This window comes from Lipotes vexillifer, unplaced genomic scaffold, assembly GCF_000442215.2.
Source record: "Lipotes vexillifer unplaced genomic scaffold, Lipotes_vexillifer_v1.1 scaffold564, whole genome shotgun sequence".
Classification (NCBI taxonomy): Eukaryota; Metazoa; Chordata; class Mammalia; order Artiodactyla; family Lipotidae; genus Lipotes; species Lipotes vexillifer.
This window is the reverse complement of record NW_006787829.1, coordinates 68,860-84,944: the sequence shown is the minus strand read 5'-3', so window position 1 is coordinate 84,944 and position 16,085 is coordinate 68,860. Positions and strand designations below refer to the sequence as shown.

The following is a 16,085-nucleotide window of genomic DNA, read 5'->3' as shown; positions in this document are numbered from 1 at the left end:
CAGAGGGCGAGGACCACGTCACGATCTATCCATTCCATTTGATGCCAAGAAATTATTATACATTTTTATACTATGATTATGTCTGCATTGGGTCAGCTACCCCATGATTTATTCATCGTGTACAATTAGATGTGACTCTAGTTACAGTAACTAGGATATTATATTTCTTTGGGGTCTGCACTCTATTAGTAGGACTTGGACATGGGGTCCAGGGTTTGTTTCCATAGCTGATGCACACATACATGCAACAGTTGTTAGGGTAGACTCATCGTTTTGTTAAAGGTATTAATGTTTATTTGGTTTCATTATGGAACATGCCAACTCCCCAAAGGAGGACTTGCAGTAAATAAGGATTAAAGCCAAGCATCAACAAAGCACCATAGCCTCAGCCTTGTGATTCTGTTAGTTCAAAGACTAACGATTTGGAATAATAATTTCCTTTCTCCATAGCAAATATACATTGTTTATTTTAATTGACAGACGTAAACTATGTAGCTGTGAAGCCAGAATCAAAGAGATCAATATATATTATCCCCAACGATCCTACCAAAAATTACAAGGAATTTGCTGCCTTTATTCTTGTCCCAGGATCCCTGGCAGACACTTAACTAAAGACAATGTTGATCTAAAAAGTTCAATGAAAATTCTACAAAATTTTCTAAGTAATTCAACATATAAATATGGCAGCCAAAATTATTTAATATTTTTAGTCTAAAAATTAGTTGAGGAAATTGATTTTAAATTTTAATTATATCACTAAACTATATATCTATATGTAACATAACTTTTCTTCAGTGATTTGAGTTAAATGACCAAATAATTTAATATCCAGTAATAAATGTCCATCGAGAATTAACTTCAAATAATAAGATATGTCTGACCGTTGTTTTTTTTGTTTTTAATGGTACAATAGGACTCAACTAAACATTTAAAAAGAAAGAGAGAAGGGTGAGTCTCTGGCAGATTATACAATTTTATATCATTTTCCTTTGCTCAAAAGCCTCATTATATTTGAAAGTAAGAAACTACTGACTCTAAAAAGTTTCAGTACACTGTTATCCCATTAACAGAGAGAATAGTAGAACCATCTATTGACTATTTGCTCCGTTCTAGACACATATATTTAAAACTTACAGCTATCCTGTAATGATTCCTCATTTTCTGGAGAGTTCACGTTTAATGTCAAGGTGTTACAGGTAGGAAAATGGAAAAATTAGTTGACCAGCACCAAATTCATGCTTTTACACATTTTCTCATCCTATTTCATATTTTTTAAACAACAAAAATTATTTTTTCAAATGACAGATTTGTGATTTTCTTTCTAAAATATTAACATTAATCTTAAAATCTCCAAACACATGCATACTTGCCAAAAAGTACATATTGATATCTTCATGATACATTCCTTTTTTGTATTTTTCTGTAGTGAAAAGATATTTAATTTTTAAATAATTTCTTTATATAGAAGAATATTTATTCAGTGGTAGGGAATGAAGGGAACATGTGTTTAGATATACGATTACCATTTGGCATTATGAACCGTTGGTCTTCAAGTCAACTAAGTTATGTTTTCATAATCTCAGACAAGAGTTTGTCAGTTTAAAAAAAATCTAACCTATTGTGTTTAGTTGAATAATGGCTCCCAAGTTTGTCCACACCCTAATTCCTAGAACTTGTGAATGTCGCTTTTTATGGCAAAGGGATTTTGTTTTGCAGATGTGATAAAGTTAAGGATTTCAAAAGGGGGAGATTAGCCTGGATTATCCAGGAGGGGCCTGTGTAATCAAAGGCGTCCTCACGAGAGGAATTTAGAAGCTCCAAGGGACAGAACATGATCTAACAATGTAGCAAAAAGAGATGAGATGATACCTTGCTGGCTTTGAAGAAGGAATAGAAGGAATCCAGAGACTGGGACAGGTGAGGGAATGTATTCTTCCCTAGAGCTCCCCTAGAAGGTGGCCTTGTTGACACCACCGTTTCAGCCCAGGGAAACCTATTTCAAATAATACGTTTGTGTGGCTTTAGGCACTAAGTTAGTGGTAATCTGTTACAGCAGCAATAGGAAAACTCGTAGCTGATTTCTCAGGGTAGTCAGAGACCTGCCCCACTAGGTTCCACAGATGTAGCTATGGCTGCACAATAACAAAATGGGGAAGGAAAGGTCAGAAGTGGGAAAAGGGAGGAAAGAGATCTCTGAGGTGGGAGAGCAACAGTTTGGAACCAGGACACCCTGACAATTTGTGAGTCACAATTAGCTGGGAACTGTGTTAAGAGCAACACTTTCTAATTATTTACATAGTTTAAAATATCAAAGCAAACATTTATTCATATCACCTGCGAAAGAAAGGGCTGATGCTACTTTACCTCTACTGTTCTAAGGACGCTGCAGAAATGTGGGCTTGGCCATCAGCATTTGCCATGCAGTAAATCAGCCCTCAGTTAAGTGTGTCTTTAAGGCAAATGGTGGAGAAATTCTACCGTAGGCTGTAGTGACTCTTAAGTCTAAAGGAGTATGTTATGAGACAGAAATGTGGTATCCTCAGCTGTTGCATAATTATCACCCCTCCAACAAAACCTCCAATGATCAATTATTATTTTCTGAAATCATAAATGAATCTTAATTTTCCCAATAAAGAAAATAATGTATAACTTGATATCTTGTAATAACCTACAGTGGAAAATAATCTGATAAAAAAAATGTATATATATAACTGAATCACTTTGCTGTACACCTGAAACTAACACAATATTATAAATCAAATATATTTAAATTAAAAAAAAGAAAAAATGTATATATCTTGTTTTCCTAGATTTAATAAATCCCTTCAAGAAAGTCGTATCAAATTATATTTATTGCTTTTAAAATGTTTACTAAAACAACAACTTTTTGTTGTAGAAAAATCATAAAATACTGATAATAAGCCTCATCTTAAAAATAATCAGTTAATTGCACTGCCTTCTACACATATGTATTACATATATAATAGATACTGTATATTAAATATTTATCACACATGTTTACAAGAATATATTTGTAATGTACATGTGTTTTGCTTGCCACTTGTTTTTAGAATTTTATTTTTTAATATAGTTTATTGGCAGTATCCATCTAACACATCATCGTAGCAGTTACAAGAATATAGGCATGTTTCAAGAACCATTTAACCAAGCCATTTAGGCAATTTTCATTTTTTAAATGATTCTAAACCTTCTCATCACTAGTATCTATTCTTAGATTCATTTTTTAGATCAACAGGTAAGACCCTATTTTTGTTTTTTACCTGTTTTAGAATTTTAATATATAGTGCTAAATTAAGAAAACTTTTATTTTCCTGCCAGCATACATAAATTTTCATTTCACCACACCATCTCCAAAACTGGGTATTTCATCACTGCTAATTTTTTAAAACAATTGGATACATGAAAATGATGTCTCATTCTTATTGAAATTTATGTCTTTTTGTTTACTAATATGAATAGGTGTTTGTTTCCTATACCAGTAGGCCATTTATACTTCTCTATGAATTAACTGTTTACTTTATTTGCCCCATTTTTATTGCTATATAACATTTTCTTATTGTCTCATATAATCTGTATTCTTTTTTTGGTTTATTGTTGCTTATTTATTATTTATTGTTTTTGAAGTATAGTTGACTTACAATATTATATTACTTATAGGTGTACAACATAGTGATTCAGTGGTTTTATAGATTACACACCATACAATCTGTACTCTTTACAGGATAATAATATTTGCCCACTGCCTATCCTTTATGTTTCTAATTGTCCTCCAGCTCAGCTTTTCCCTTTTATTTAAATTTAATTTAAATTAAATGTAAAAATTTAAATAATAATACATCTTGAATTTTGTATATTTGTATATAGTGATATGTTCCCTTACCCATAGTGTGTTTTAGGTCTACTTTATTGAGATATGCCCAAACCTGACACGTAGTCAGCAATTTCCCCATCATATTTTGTGTATTGTTGATATTTAAATCTATGCCATCTGGTATTTACACTGCTATAAGACATATATAAGTAAATAATTCCTGTATTAATAAAGTGGTCTTAATCTTTTAAAAATACACTAATTCATAATGATGAGGCATGGAGATCTATACCCATAAAATGTCAATTTACATTTAAATCTATGTTGTAATTGGTCACTTTACTCCCTCTAGCACTTACAATTTTCTTTCCTTGCTGAAATACATACAGAATATAATGCCTTTTGATCTTAGCATTTACCCCAAACTTGTAAATGTGTTTTGTCTAGATTTTTCTAGAGGGAAAATTAAATATTATTGTTGAGAGTTGATTATTATCCACCTTTTTTTTTTGGTGTATTTTCTCAGAATGTTACTGACCTCTGTGCACTTTTACAGTAATAATCCAATGAAAATCTATCTATCTATCTATATATTTTCCCTCTAGGAGCCATTAAATTTAGTTTATTGAGGTGATATGGTAATTTTACTGGTGCATTACAAAATGGGGAATTTGCACTGCCTAGGACAGAATGCAAATTGGCTATACAAGAGGCAGATGGCAGGGCAAACCGTGTTCCAGGCAAGAAAGGATAAGATAATAAAACTGAAGAGTGAACTAATAAACAATTATGGTGACAGAAGAGTAAGGATCCTACTAGTAAAAACAAATGCTGGAGAAAAACAACTATACAGGGGGCTTCCCTGGTGGCACAGTGGTTGAGAATCTGCCTGCCAATGCAGGGAACATGGGTCTGAGCCCTGGTCTGGGAAGATCCCACATGCCGCAGAGCAACTAGGCCCGTGAGCCACAACTCCTGAGTCTGTGCGTCTGGAGCCTGTGCTCTGCAACAAGAGAGGCCGTGACAGTGAGAAGCCCGTGCACCGTGATGAAGAGTGGCCCCCGCTCGCCGCAACTAGAGAAAGCCCTCGCACAGAAACGAAGACCCAACGCACCCCCAAAAAATAAATACATTTATAAAAAAAAAAAAACTATACAAGAAGAGAATTTGGCTTCTTAGAATACAGTGTTTTAGTGGGTAATTTACTGAAGTAAATGAGAAAGTGTGTGGCGGGAGGGACAGAGTACCATATACAAGGGAACGTTTTCTGAAGTGAGTTACACACTTGAATTCAATTTGAACGAGTGCGGCTGCACCTCAAGAGGAGCAACCTTCTTATTCATCTTCATGCCATCAGTGCCTGGGCACTTCCTTGTTTACTGAAGGAACGACAGAATGAATGAAGGAACACAAAAGAAGTATAAAAATGAAAACTTATCAATGACTAGGTAAAACAGTAGTAGTTGCTCAACTTTTAGGGTCAAGCTGATGTTGGAGTGATTATTTTTCTTATACTGCCTACAGTTCTATCTTGTCACATGCCTTGAACTACCAAATTCAGGAACAGTAATACATTACTAAATAATAATATATTTAATCAATATATTAAGTAACGTATATAGATTGCATTTGGGTTATCCATTCTATTAAAAATTACCCATCGTTACAACAAATATGCTTCAGCCTTCTATTGCTGAGTAATAAATTATTACAAACTTTTGGGCTTAAAACAATACCCACTTAATATCTCCAGCTATGCAGGTCAGAAGTCTGGGTTGGGTAAGGTCTCTCTTTATGATCTCACAAGGCTAAATCAAGGAGGCAGCTGTACTGGGTTCTCATCTGGAGCATGGAGGCCTCTTTCAAGCTCATTCAGGCTGTTGGAAGAATTCAGTCTCTTGTGGCTGTAGAACTGAGGTTCCTGCTTTCTTGCTGGCTGCCAACTGGGGGACATTTTTAGCCCCTAAAGGCCACCATCATTCTCTTGTCACATGGCCCTTTCTGTTACATGGCAGTGTGTTCCTTTAAGGCCAGGAGGAGTACTGGCTGCAGCTTATAATGTCTCTGACTTCTTCCATCCCTGACCTTTAGAATTTCTTTTAAAAGGGCATAAAGATTATTATCAATATTTGTTGAGTATTGTCAGACCAACCAGGATATCTGGCACACTTCTATATATCAATAACAACCTATCCAAAAGAGAAATTAAGAAAACAATCCCATTTATAATTACATCAAAATGAATAAAGTACCTAGGAATGAATTTAACCAAGGAGGTGAAAGACTTGTACTTGGAAAACTAGAAGACATTGGTGAAGGAAATTGAAGATGACACAAATGGAAAGCTGCACTGTGTTCAAGGATTGAAAGAATTAGTATTGTTAAAATGTCCATCCTACCCAAAGCAATATACAGGTTCAATGCAATTCCTGTCAAAATACCCATGGCATTTTTCACAGAACTAGAACAAATGATTCTAAAATTTGTATGGAACCACAAAAGACCCCAAATAGTCGAAGCATTTTTGAAAAGAAGAATATACCTGGAGGTATCACATTCCCTGACTTCAGACTATACTACAAACTACAGTAATAGAAACAGTATGGCACAAAAACAGACACAAAGATCAATGAAACAGAACAGACAGCCCAGAAATGAACCCATACTTTCATACTTTCCCAAGACTCCCAAGAGTATTGTTTTATTACAGCATCAACTCAAAGTCCTAAATCTCATCTAAATCTCACCAGCTCAAAGTCTGAAATCTCACCATCCAAGTCACCTAAATATTGTGCAGACAAGTCTCCTGGGGGCAGTCCTCGAAGGAGTCTGGACTTCAGTTCCTGAGGTACAGTTCCTCTCCATGTAGACCCATGAAACCAAAGAGACAAGCCACCTTCCCCAAACTCCCAACACAATGGTTAGACAGGCATCAGAAATTAGTTACAGAGATTCTGGTTCAAAGGAGAATGAAGAGTAAATAGGAGTCACTGGTCCACAACAGTCTTGAAATCCAGCAGGGTAAACGCTGGATTTTTCTTGATTATATTTCCAGTTCTAGGACTATGCCTCTGTAGCTGTGGACTTTGCTCTCCAGGCTCTCAGTTCTGCTCCCTGAGCCATCCTTCTTTTCTCATGAAAAGTAACATGTATATGCAGCTGAGTGGTAGTATCAGATTGCTTCAGGCCACTAGAGCTTTAGGGTTCTGATAACTGTTTTCATTTGGTTCTCTCCTTTCCTTTCAGTCCAAGCCGACAGTGTTTCTGCTGAAATAATTTTCTCAAGAGCCTTGTGGGTCTTGCTTGAAATTCACTGGGCTTTGTTCTCTTAGACAAATGCCCCACCCATAAATCTATTTGAGAGAATCCTTTCGCTCCCTTGGTTACCACTGTAATGGCTGAGGGTCATTGCCCTTCCCCTCCTGGAGACCCTCTAGCTTGACTTAGAGGATCTATAAGGTCCAAATTTAACCTCTTCTTTGAAGGGCCTTTTAGTTACTAAACACTGAGATCTTTGGATGTTTCTGATGGTTGAGCAAAGGTTATACAGTCATATTCAGCCTTTTCTCTCTGCCGTATTTTCAGCGTCATTTCTAACTTTTAACATCTTTGCCATCTGGAGAAGCTGGGGCTTTAAAAACCATCCAGTCCTAACTCCTTTTAGTTTAATAATTCTTTAGATTTATTTCTCCCCTTCCTCATGTTACTATAAGCAGCAAGAGAAACCAGGCTATACCTCCACCACTTTTCTCAGTAATGTACTTAGTTATAGAGCCAATGTTTGTCACTCACAAGTCTGCCTTCTGACATCGCTGCAGGACACAATTTCGCTACACTTTCTGCCACCACAAAACAAGGATCGCCCTTCCTCCAGTTTCTAATAAATACTCCTCACTTCTATCTGAGCCCCACTGGCAGCCCTCCAAGTCCAGGTATATTTTAACCACCTGTCTGAGGCAATTTAGGCTTTTTCTATCATTATTCTCAAAATTCAACCAACCTATGATCACTGCTTGATCCCAAACCTGTCTCCACCTATTAGGTATTTGTTATAGCAGCAGCTCACATACAGTACCAAAATCTGCAAGTTTTCTATTGCTGTGTAACAATCACCCCAATTTTAATATCTTAAAACGACACCCAATTTTTATCACACAATTTCAGAAGCCCAAGTACTGGATCCTTTGCTAGAATCTTACAAAGTGAAATCAAGGCATCGGTTGGGGCTGTGGTTTTCATCTGATTCTCAGGGTTGTCTTCCTAGCTTATTTGGGTTGTTGGTAGAATTCAGTTCCTTGCAGTTATACAACTGGGGTCCCCATTTACTTGCTAGTCAATGGCTAGGGATGTTCTCAGCTCCTAGAGTTCACCCCTGTAACAGGCAGGCAGTTCACAACATACCTGTTTGCTTTCTTCTTCCAGGCCAGCAGTCTTTCTGACTCATGCTTCACCTTATTTTGGGGAGCTCACCTGATGAGGTCAGGTCCACCCAAGATAACCTCCCTTTTGATGAACTCAAAATCAATTACATAAGACCTTATTTACATCTGCAAAATAACTTTTGCCATAGAATATGATTTAATTACAAAATGATATTGTAGGATTCTGTGCCTTCCACAGAATCCGTCAATTCAACTCCTCTTTGAAATTAAGTATTACTGTATGTATGTTTCTTTACTGTAAATAAATCTGTAGTTTAGACTCTATGGCCTTTTGCCATAAATTGGTATGAAACGAAATACATAATCTCATTTTAGCAAATTACTGTAAACATTATTCCCACATCTTTAAAAGGAACAATTTTCTTTTCATCTCTTTTTACCTGCATGTCTGTTTTTAACAGAAATATGCTGCCCATTAATGAAGCATTAAGTGATTGAGATTTTATCATGGTGTAAATAAGAGCCGAAGAGCAGCTGAAGGTAGAACTTCACAAGTCACAATGAGATATTACTACTGTATGCATTCATTCTAGTTACTGCAAATTCACGGTGTGTTCAGGAAAAGGCTGGATCAGAAAATCTGGCTTGTGACTCAGTGTGAAGAGGTACATGTCACTAATGTCTCCATTATACATATACAATACTTAAATATACAGGTCTATCATAAGTGATCATGCGTTTTCATGTATAAGTATGCTCAACATTGAAATTACACTAACCATAATCAATTAAAAAAATTTTAGATGATTGTTTAGAGCAAGACCAACGTCTTTATAAAAAGTGATGCAAATGTGTAAAACTCTATTCATATAGGAAATCTTAAATTGAGTCACTAAAATAAAATATAGCATACTTTCAATATCAAGGTGAGAATTATTCAAACTATTCCGTCTTTATCTCAAGTTGGATTCATTCTTCTTTACCCTCAGCTGTGTTTCTAACCTGATTCTCTCTCATAATTGTTGATTTTTGACCCGAGAAAGCAAATTAGTCACAGTGGTTAATACGTTTTCCTCTTCATTTCAGAATATATTTAAAGTTTAAATAAGTCATCTTTCATAGAGAATACTATCCAAAATTAATACCTAAAAATTTGAGGTCTTTTTCGGGTGCCCATATATGTGTTCATCTCCACTGTATAAATTATTTGAGAGTGGACTGAGCATTCTGAGTAATTAATCTAATGAAGTAAGACAGTGCCTATTTGGTTGATAACACTGATTGTTTGTTCTCTAGTTGATAGGCTTCAAAGTTGTTCTAAACATTTTTTTAACAGCAGCCAACAGCAGTGTGATACCATTAATCAGGGCAGCAATCTCAGGCAGAGCTGAGAAAAGGCTGAGGTGAAGAGTTAGCAAGACAGTAGGGGCAGGAGTATGATATTTATAGGACCTATCTAGGAAAGATGTTATTTCTCATGACACAGTTGAAGGTAAATACTTCTCAATTCAGTGATCTTATATTCCTCCCATTATATTAGAGGATATTTTTCATTGTTGCAAATGTTGGTATTTAATCCAGACTTTTAAAATTCTTCTAAGGTGCCTGTGAAACCTCAAAGTGGGATGACTCATAGTAAGAATTTCTACGCCTCTCTCTTATACACTCATCCTTTCCCTTTACTGTAATTTATTCAGATACAAATGTAAAAATAAAATGAGTTGAAAATATATTCCCACTTGCATCCATTAGTCAGGTCTTACATTCTTGCCTCCGTGCTGTTTTCAAATCATTAAGCATGGTGTTGAGGGTATTCAGGGAAAGTCAGTTAACTTCCCTGGATCTTTTCTTTTTCTGTTTGAATTAATAAAATGTTTGAGATAGAAATAGATGGCTTCTAAGCTCTTATCTAACTCCTAAAAATTCCTATGGTCCTAATATAAGACGTTTCGACAGATATTAGAATAGTGTTGATTATGCCCTAAGCACTTTTCAACACTGCACTTGGGGATACCATCTAATAAACATAGGAACCAAGAAAAATATCAAGGTGGTTTCTCATTATTTGAGTAAGAAAAAGCTGGTCGTTGATTCACATCTTTAATCTTTATTCCATATGTGTGTGTATGTGGAATAAAGATTAGAATCACTCATTTCTGAATAAGAGAATTGATTGAAGCCTACTTCCTGTTGTTTTGAAACTTTTCATTTCTTATCGGGAATACCTTGATTTCAAAGCAAAAATACTTAGTCTATACCCATATACTCCATCACATGCTGACTTTGATCGTAGGCATGTAATAGTAGAACTCTGCACAGTTTTAGTCAAGGCAGAAAAAACAAAATATCATAACAAAACTGCATAGGCAACATGACACAGAGGATAAATTTGTTTCAATCAAAGCTTCCTGTAAATTTATGAGATAATCACGGAAACTGCTACGTAATACTCACTCAGATGAGCGTGATCATCCATCCACTGTGTAGGAACATTAAGTGGCTTTCTTAGGGAGAATACCCTGTTTCTTCTGGATTAGTCACTGAAAGTTCACCCACTTGAATGACTTCCAGAGATCATTTAATTACAGAATGAAAACTCTGTCTTTTAGCTCAAAAATATCTCTAACGATATAATTCACCATTTCTTATATAAGCAGAATTTTACCAGTATGATATAATTCACCGTTTCTTGTATAAGCAGAATTTTACCAGTATGATATAATTCACCATTTCTTATATAAGCAGAAATTTAAAGTCTCCCAGGTCTTAATCGTCGCGATGAAAAGGACCTTAGATGTTAGCTAGTCTTCCTTTTCCCCTATCCAACCTAGACACTTCCCCTTCACCATTCACGCCCGATGAGAACCCACTTCTCATATATCCTTCTGTGGAATATCCTCTGTGGGAACCCATTCAATTTTGGAATATTGCAGCTCCTATGATCTAGACATTTCTTCTTCCTAAACTACACTCAAATAGTTTCCTATAATTAATTTAACAAACACTAATCTTACCTCTCAAACATTAATCCATATCACCCACCTAAGTCTAAGGTAGTTATCACATTTTGAAAAAAAAGAAATCTGTAAGATAAACATTCGTTCTCCTTTGCCCTTTTCCCATGATTCTAGATGCTTCTGCATCCTGGTCAGCCTCTTCTAATTGATGGCTCTGCTCCTCAGTAATAATACCCAGAAGAGAACAGGCTATGCAATTTGCATTTTGACCAGTGCAGCTTCCTACAGGAGTATCTTCTTTGAGCTGCTTATTGCATTTTCCTTAATATAAGCCAATACTGCATTAGATATTTTTTTGTCAATTATTTAAAAATTATTGGCTTATGTTGAGTTTGAATGCAATAAAACCTTAGGAAGTCCTAGGAGTCAGAGTTTCTTTACTTGATATATGAAACGTAAGAATACATATTTTAATTTATCCTTACTACATTTTATGGCATAGCTTTGATAAAAATTGCATAATTTTGTGATAGTTTTAAAAACTTGATTATATCAACTAACATATTAACTAAAACTTCCATATGTGTTAAATTAGAAAGTTCTCAATCTGTGATTATCCAAGACAGACAAAAATAAGGTACACTCTGCGCCTCACCAAAGGCACAATCGACCGGATATGGTAAAGCAATCATCGGTGAAAACACCAGATGTGCTATCTTACAGCCTGAATTTCTTCAAATTCCAAACAAGAAAATGATGAGGGCTTTTTGGCCAGATACCTTGCTGAAATAAAGATGCACTCGTTCTAACATTTTGATCAACTCTTGAAATGAAGACATAGATAGCAACATGCTGTTGAAATCTGCAATAATCTTGGGTGGGAGATTTAACATACTCTGTGATGGTATCCAGATTTAGAAAGACTGAGTGACATTCAGTACTTCTGGGGCCCTAGAATTCTCCAACTGGGTAATTAAAGAGCAACTTAAAGCCCAAACTATTTATTTATGATACAAAGTAATCGTTTAATACCTTTAACATTTATGAATTGAAAAAACAGTGACTGCTGTGCCTATCACTGAGAAATCCTTGACATTTCAAAAACATTTTCTCTTTTCTGTTTTAAAAAAAATGTATAGTTTCAAATGGTAAAGGACTGATTCCTTAAAGCTGAATTTCTTAGGTTTATTTTTCACTTGTATAAATTTATTAAACATGAATTATTCAAAGCTTCTAAAGAACAGTTCAAACATATACCTATTAATATAATTCATTATTTGTTAGAACATGATTTTCTAAAATGTCTGTGCTTTGCCCATAACTCTGGGTGTCATCCATTGAGCCGTTTAAACTATTTTCTGGAACTTTTTCTATTTACTCTCTTCCCAAGCAATTCTCCCTCTTTGCCTCCTTTAACAGGAGCTCTGTAGTCACAGACCTATTTGAAATCAGTGGGACGGCAAGAGAAGCTTACTAAAGAGAACCTACCAAATATTTCTATGCAGGTTTTTAAGACTTAAACTTCATTGGAAGCTACTGCCTCAGTTCCATAGCTTGGTAAGAGCTAAACAAAAGACAAACAAAATTCATCATTTCCCAAGTGAATAGTGTGAAGTGTCTTAAGCAAGGCTATGATGCATATGCCGATATAGGTAATCAAAAGGTAATATGTAACTCTCCTGTCCCTGGACCGAAGTGAAGGAAAGGGAACCTCAGCGATGTGAACAACTTACTAAGGCTCAGCCTGCTGTGCTCAAACTGCGTGAAGAAAACACCATCAACAGTTTATGAGATCTGCATCATCTGACACAGTTAAAGGATAAACAGAGAAGTGCAGAGATTCTTACGTTCTTGAAAGGATGTGAAGAGCATCTGAAACCGGCTGTTGCGACTGCCCTCGTCCGCCCACATGCGGATGACCCCGAGACCTGTACGGAGCATGACATCATTGGCCACGGTGCTGCAGAACTTGGCTTTCAGATCCTCCACGGAGCTGCTTCCGTCATACACCGCCACAAAATTCCTTTTGCATTCATTTGAATTCTGCATCTCATAGTCCAAGAATCGTAAGTAGATCTGTAAAACAACAAAGATAGGATAATTTCCCAGAATGAATATAGGAAAGTAGTTCACTGAGCACCAGAACTTCCTTTCTCTTTCTGTCTCACAAGACAGTCTTGATTGCAATCAATCTTATTATTTTTTCCCTGTGGAAAGTAAAGATGTATGACTCAGATCAACTTGTGTTTAAAATTGTTTTCAAATGTTATTGTCCTTTCTTTAGGTAAATGTACCATTTCCCATAGCCGAGTATTTTTACACAAATGATCCTTATTTCTTCTCATAACTTATCTGGAATCAGTTATTAGTTTTCATACTTACACACTGTTTCATTTTAATCAGCACAAATGTGTTTTAAATATTCCTGATACATTTTTGTTATAGATCCGTGGCTTCAATTTACTTCCAAAAATTCAGGGAAACAAATAATTTGTACAAGTATCAAACAAAACCAGAAATGGTTTCAAAAGACAGTCCCTGATTTTACTTTGTTTAGATTATTTCACATAACTATGCTGCTTTATTTTTGAGGTTCAGAATATTTTAAAAAGCACAGCTAATCTCTGATCATTCTCACCGTAACAGGGTCAAGGCATTTTAAGTCCACATAAATAAAAATTAAATTAACACTTAATGAGTAAAAAGTACCATACGTATAACCTACTTTATAGATTACTGTTAAATACTCCCAACAGCTCTATAAAGTGGCGCATTTTATTGTCATGTTCAGGAAATGCAGACTCGGATTGTATAAATCGCAAATTAGACACAAGTTCCTTCCACCTCTCTAGTCCATAATCCTCCCACGATATTATACTGCTTCAGACATACTGTTTTAAGAGCAACAGATATTATTTGACTCTGCACAAATGTGCATTAAAAATCACAATTAATTCAACCAATGATAAATATTTATGTATAATGGACTACTACTCAGCCATAAAAAAGAACAAAATCCTGCCATTTGTGACAACATGGATGGACCTTGAAGGTATTCTGCCTACGTGAAATAAGTCAGGTGGAGAAAGACAAACACTATGATTTCACACATATGTGGAATCTATAAAACAAACAAACAAAATCAAACTCTTAGATAGAAAAAACAGATTAGTTGTTACCAGAGGGGAAGTGAGTTGAGGGTGGGCAAAACAGGTGAAAGGGGTCAACTGTATGGGAATGAATGGTAACTAGACCTGTGGTGGTGACCACTCTGTAGAGTACACAGGTGGTAAATTATAATGCTGTACACCTGTAACTTATATAATAATAATATTAAAAATAATGTTCAGCCCTCCCCCACCCCAACCATGGCGGCATGATTCTCCCTTTGTGCTAAAGTATTTTGAACATATTTTAAGCTTTAGTTACAGGTTATATGTACCTTTTGCTAAACTGTGTGTTCCTGAAAAGCTGGGGTGGTGGTGTACTTATTTGATTCTCAGTGTTAACACCATGTGTTACGTATGTTAAGCACTCACTCCATAAAATTTGCACAGATGTACATCTAATGACCTACTGATTGGAAATTCTGTTTTCTTTATTGACTTCATTTTGTCAGCATCTGTCTCATATTTATTGGGCACCTATACACCAGACTTTGTTTTGAGTGCCATAAATCATGATAATTACATAGAATAATTGACATTTTATTATTTGCAGTAGAAAATGACATGCAATAATTTTCAAAACAAGGTATTTATAACTCTAAACTATGACATAAAAGCATATACGTCATATGTTGCAGACTTATAAGGAATTGAGTGTAAATAAAATGTGAGTCCCATGGCAGGAAATCCTCATATAACTCTCAGGAGGAAGAACAAAAAGAGAAAAATAGGGGGAAATGGACAAAACTAAGAAACAATGGAAAGCACTGTGGTTTCATTATGCTTTGCATGGTGAGCAGGTTTTCATGTATATGCAATCTGTAACGTCTGAGTTGGAAGCTATCCCCAAATTCCCAAATACTTTGATACTGACTTTAAATTAACTGCCATTACTGCAATCTTATAAAACACACAGCCTAAGAAAGCCGCCTGTTCTTCATTCCTCCATCATTGCTTTGTTTTATTCTACGAAAAGTTCAAATATTACTCATGTAGCCCATCTTGGATCCACTTTTCCCAACCAAATGTTACATTCCTGAAAATTATCCAGAAAATTCCAAATTGTCCACCCTAGGAAGGCATATCTGAAAATGTTAAACCTTCCAAGTTTCTACTAACGGGTTTGTTTTTCAAAATTTCACAAGGATTTGTAAAAAGGAACTGGGTCTGTAGTTAGATGACCTTTACCAGGAAGCTGGAGCACAGGAGACAAAATAGCTTGCTCAAGGAAAATAAGTAAATCAACATGAGAGCCTTAAATAGTATTAAAATCCTAAACTTTTGTTTTAAAGAGCTCTTCATTAGCCTCATCCTGAATAAAAGTAAACAAATTGAAAACACTATAAAAATATAAAAAATGTAAATACCTATAAAATCTAGGTATTCTTAGAAAGTAAAAAAGTTGGTAAATGCAACAAAAATCAAATATATATCTATATTCTCAAATACTATACAATGACTCCAACATAGTTTATTAGACCTCAAAAGAACATGCAATTACAATTGTAAACGTACATAGTTACTAACAGGAGAAAACACTGAGTAGGGTAACTGAAAACCCTTCCCTCCAATGTTCTTACAAAGCTATAAAAAGCAAACATCATCCCCACAGAAAGAAAAATAAAGTAATCGTTTGACTAATTCGAGAAAGAAAGATATTTGATCCTGTGACATTTTCAGGTTGAGTGATTCAGTGGCCGAACATGTCTGAACAATTATTTCAGAAACACAACTTAACATACTAACT

At 35.4% G+C, this 16,085-nt stretch overlaps 1 protein-coding gene across 2 annotated transcripts in view; it reads right to left on the bottom strand.

Moving 5' to 3' along the window:
* The window catches only part of NETO1 (neuropilin and tolloid like 1), a 93,035-nt gene that overhangs the window by 16,501 nt on the left and 60,449 nt on the right, over positions 1-16,085 (bottom strand). For both annotated transcript variants that reach the window (XM_007460860.1, XM_007460861.1), the window contains exon 7: positions 13,019-13,247. In XM_007460860.1, the coding sequence (XP_007460922.1) occupies positions 13,019-13,247 (229 nt within the window). The remainder of the gene's footprint in view (positions 1-13,018; positions 13,248-16,085) is intronic.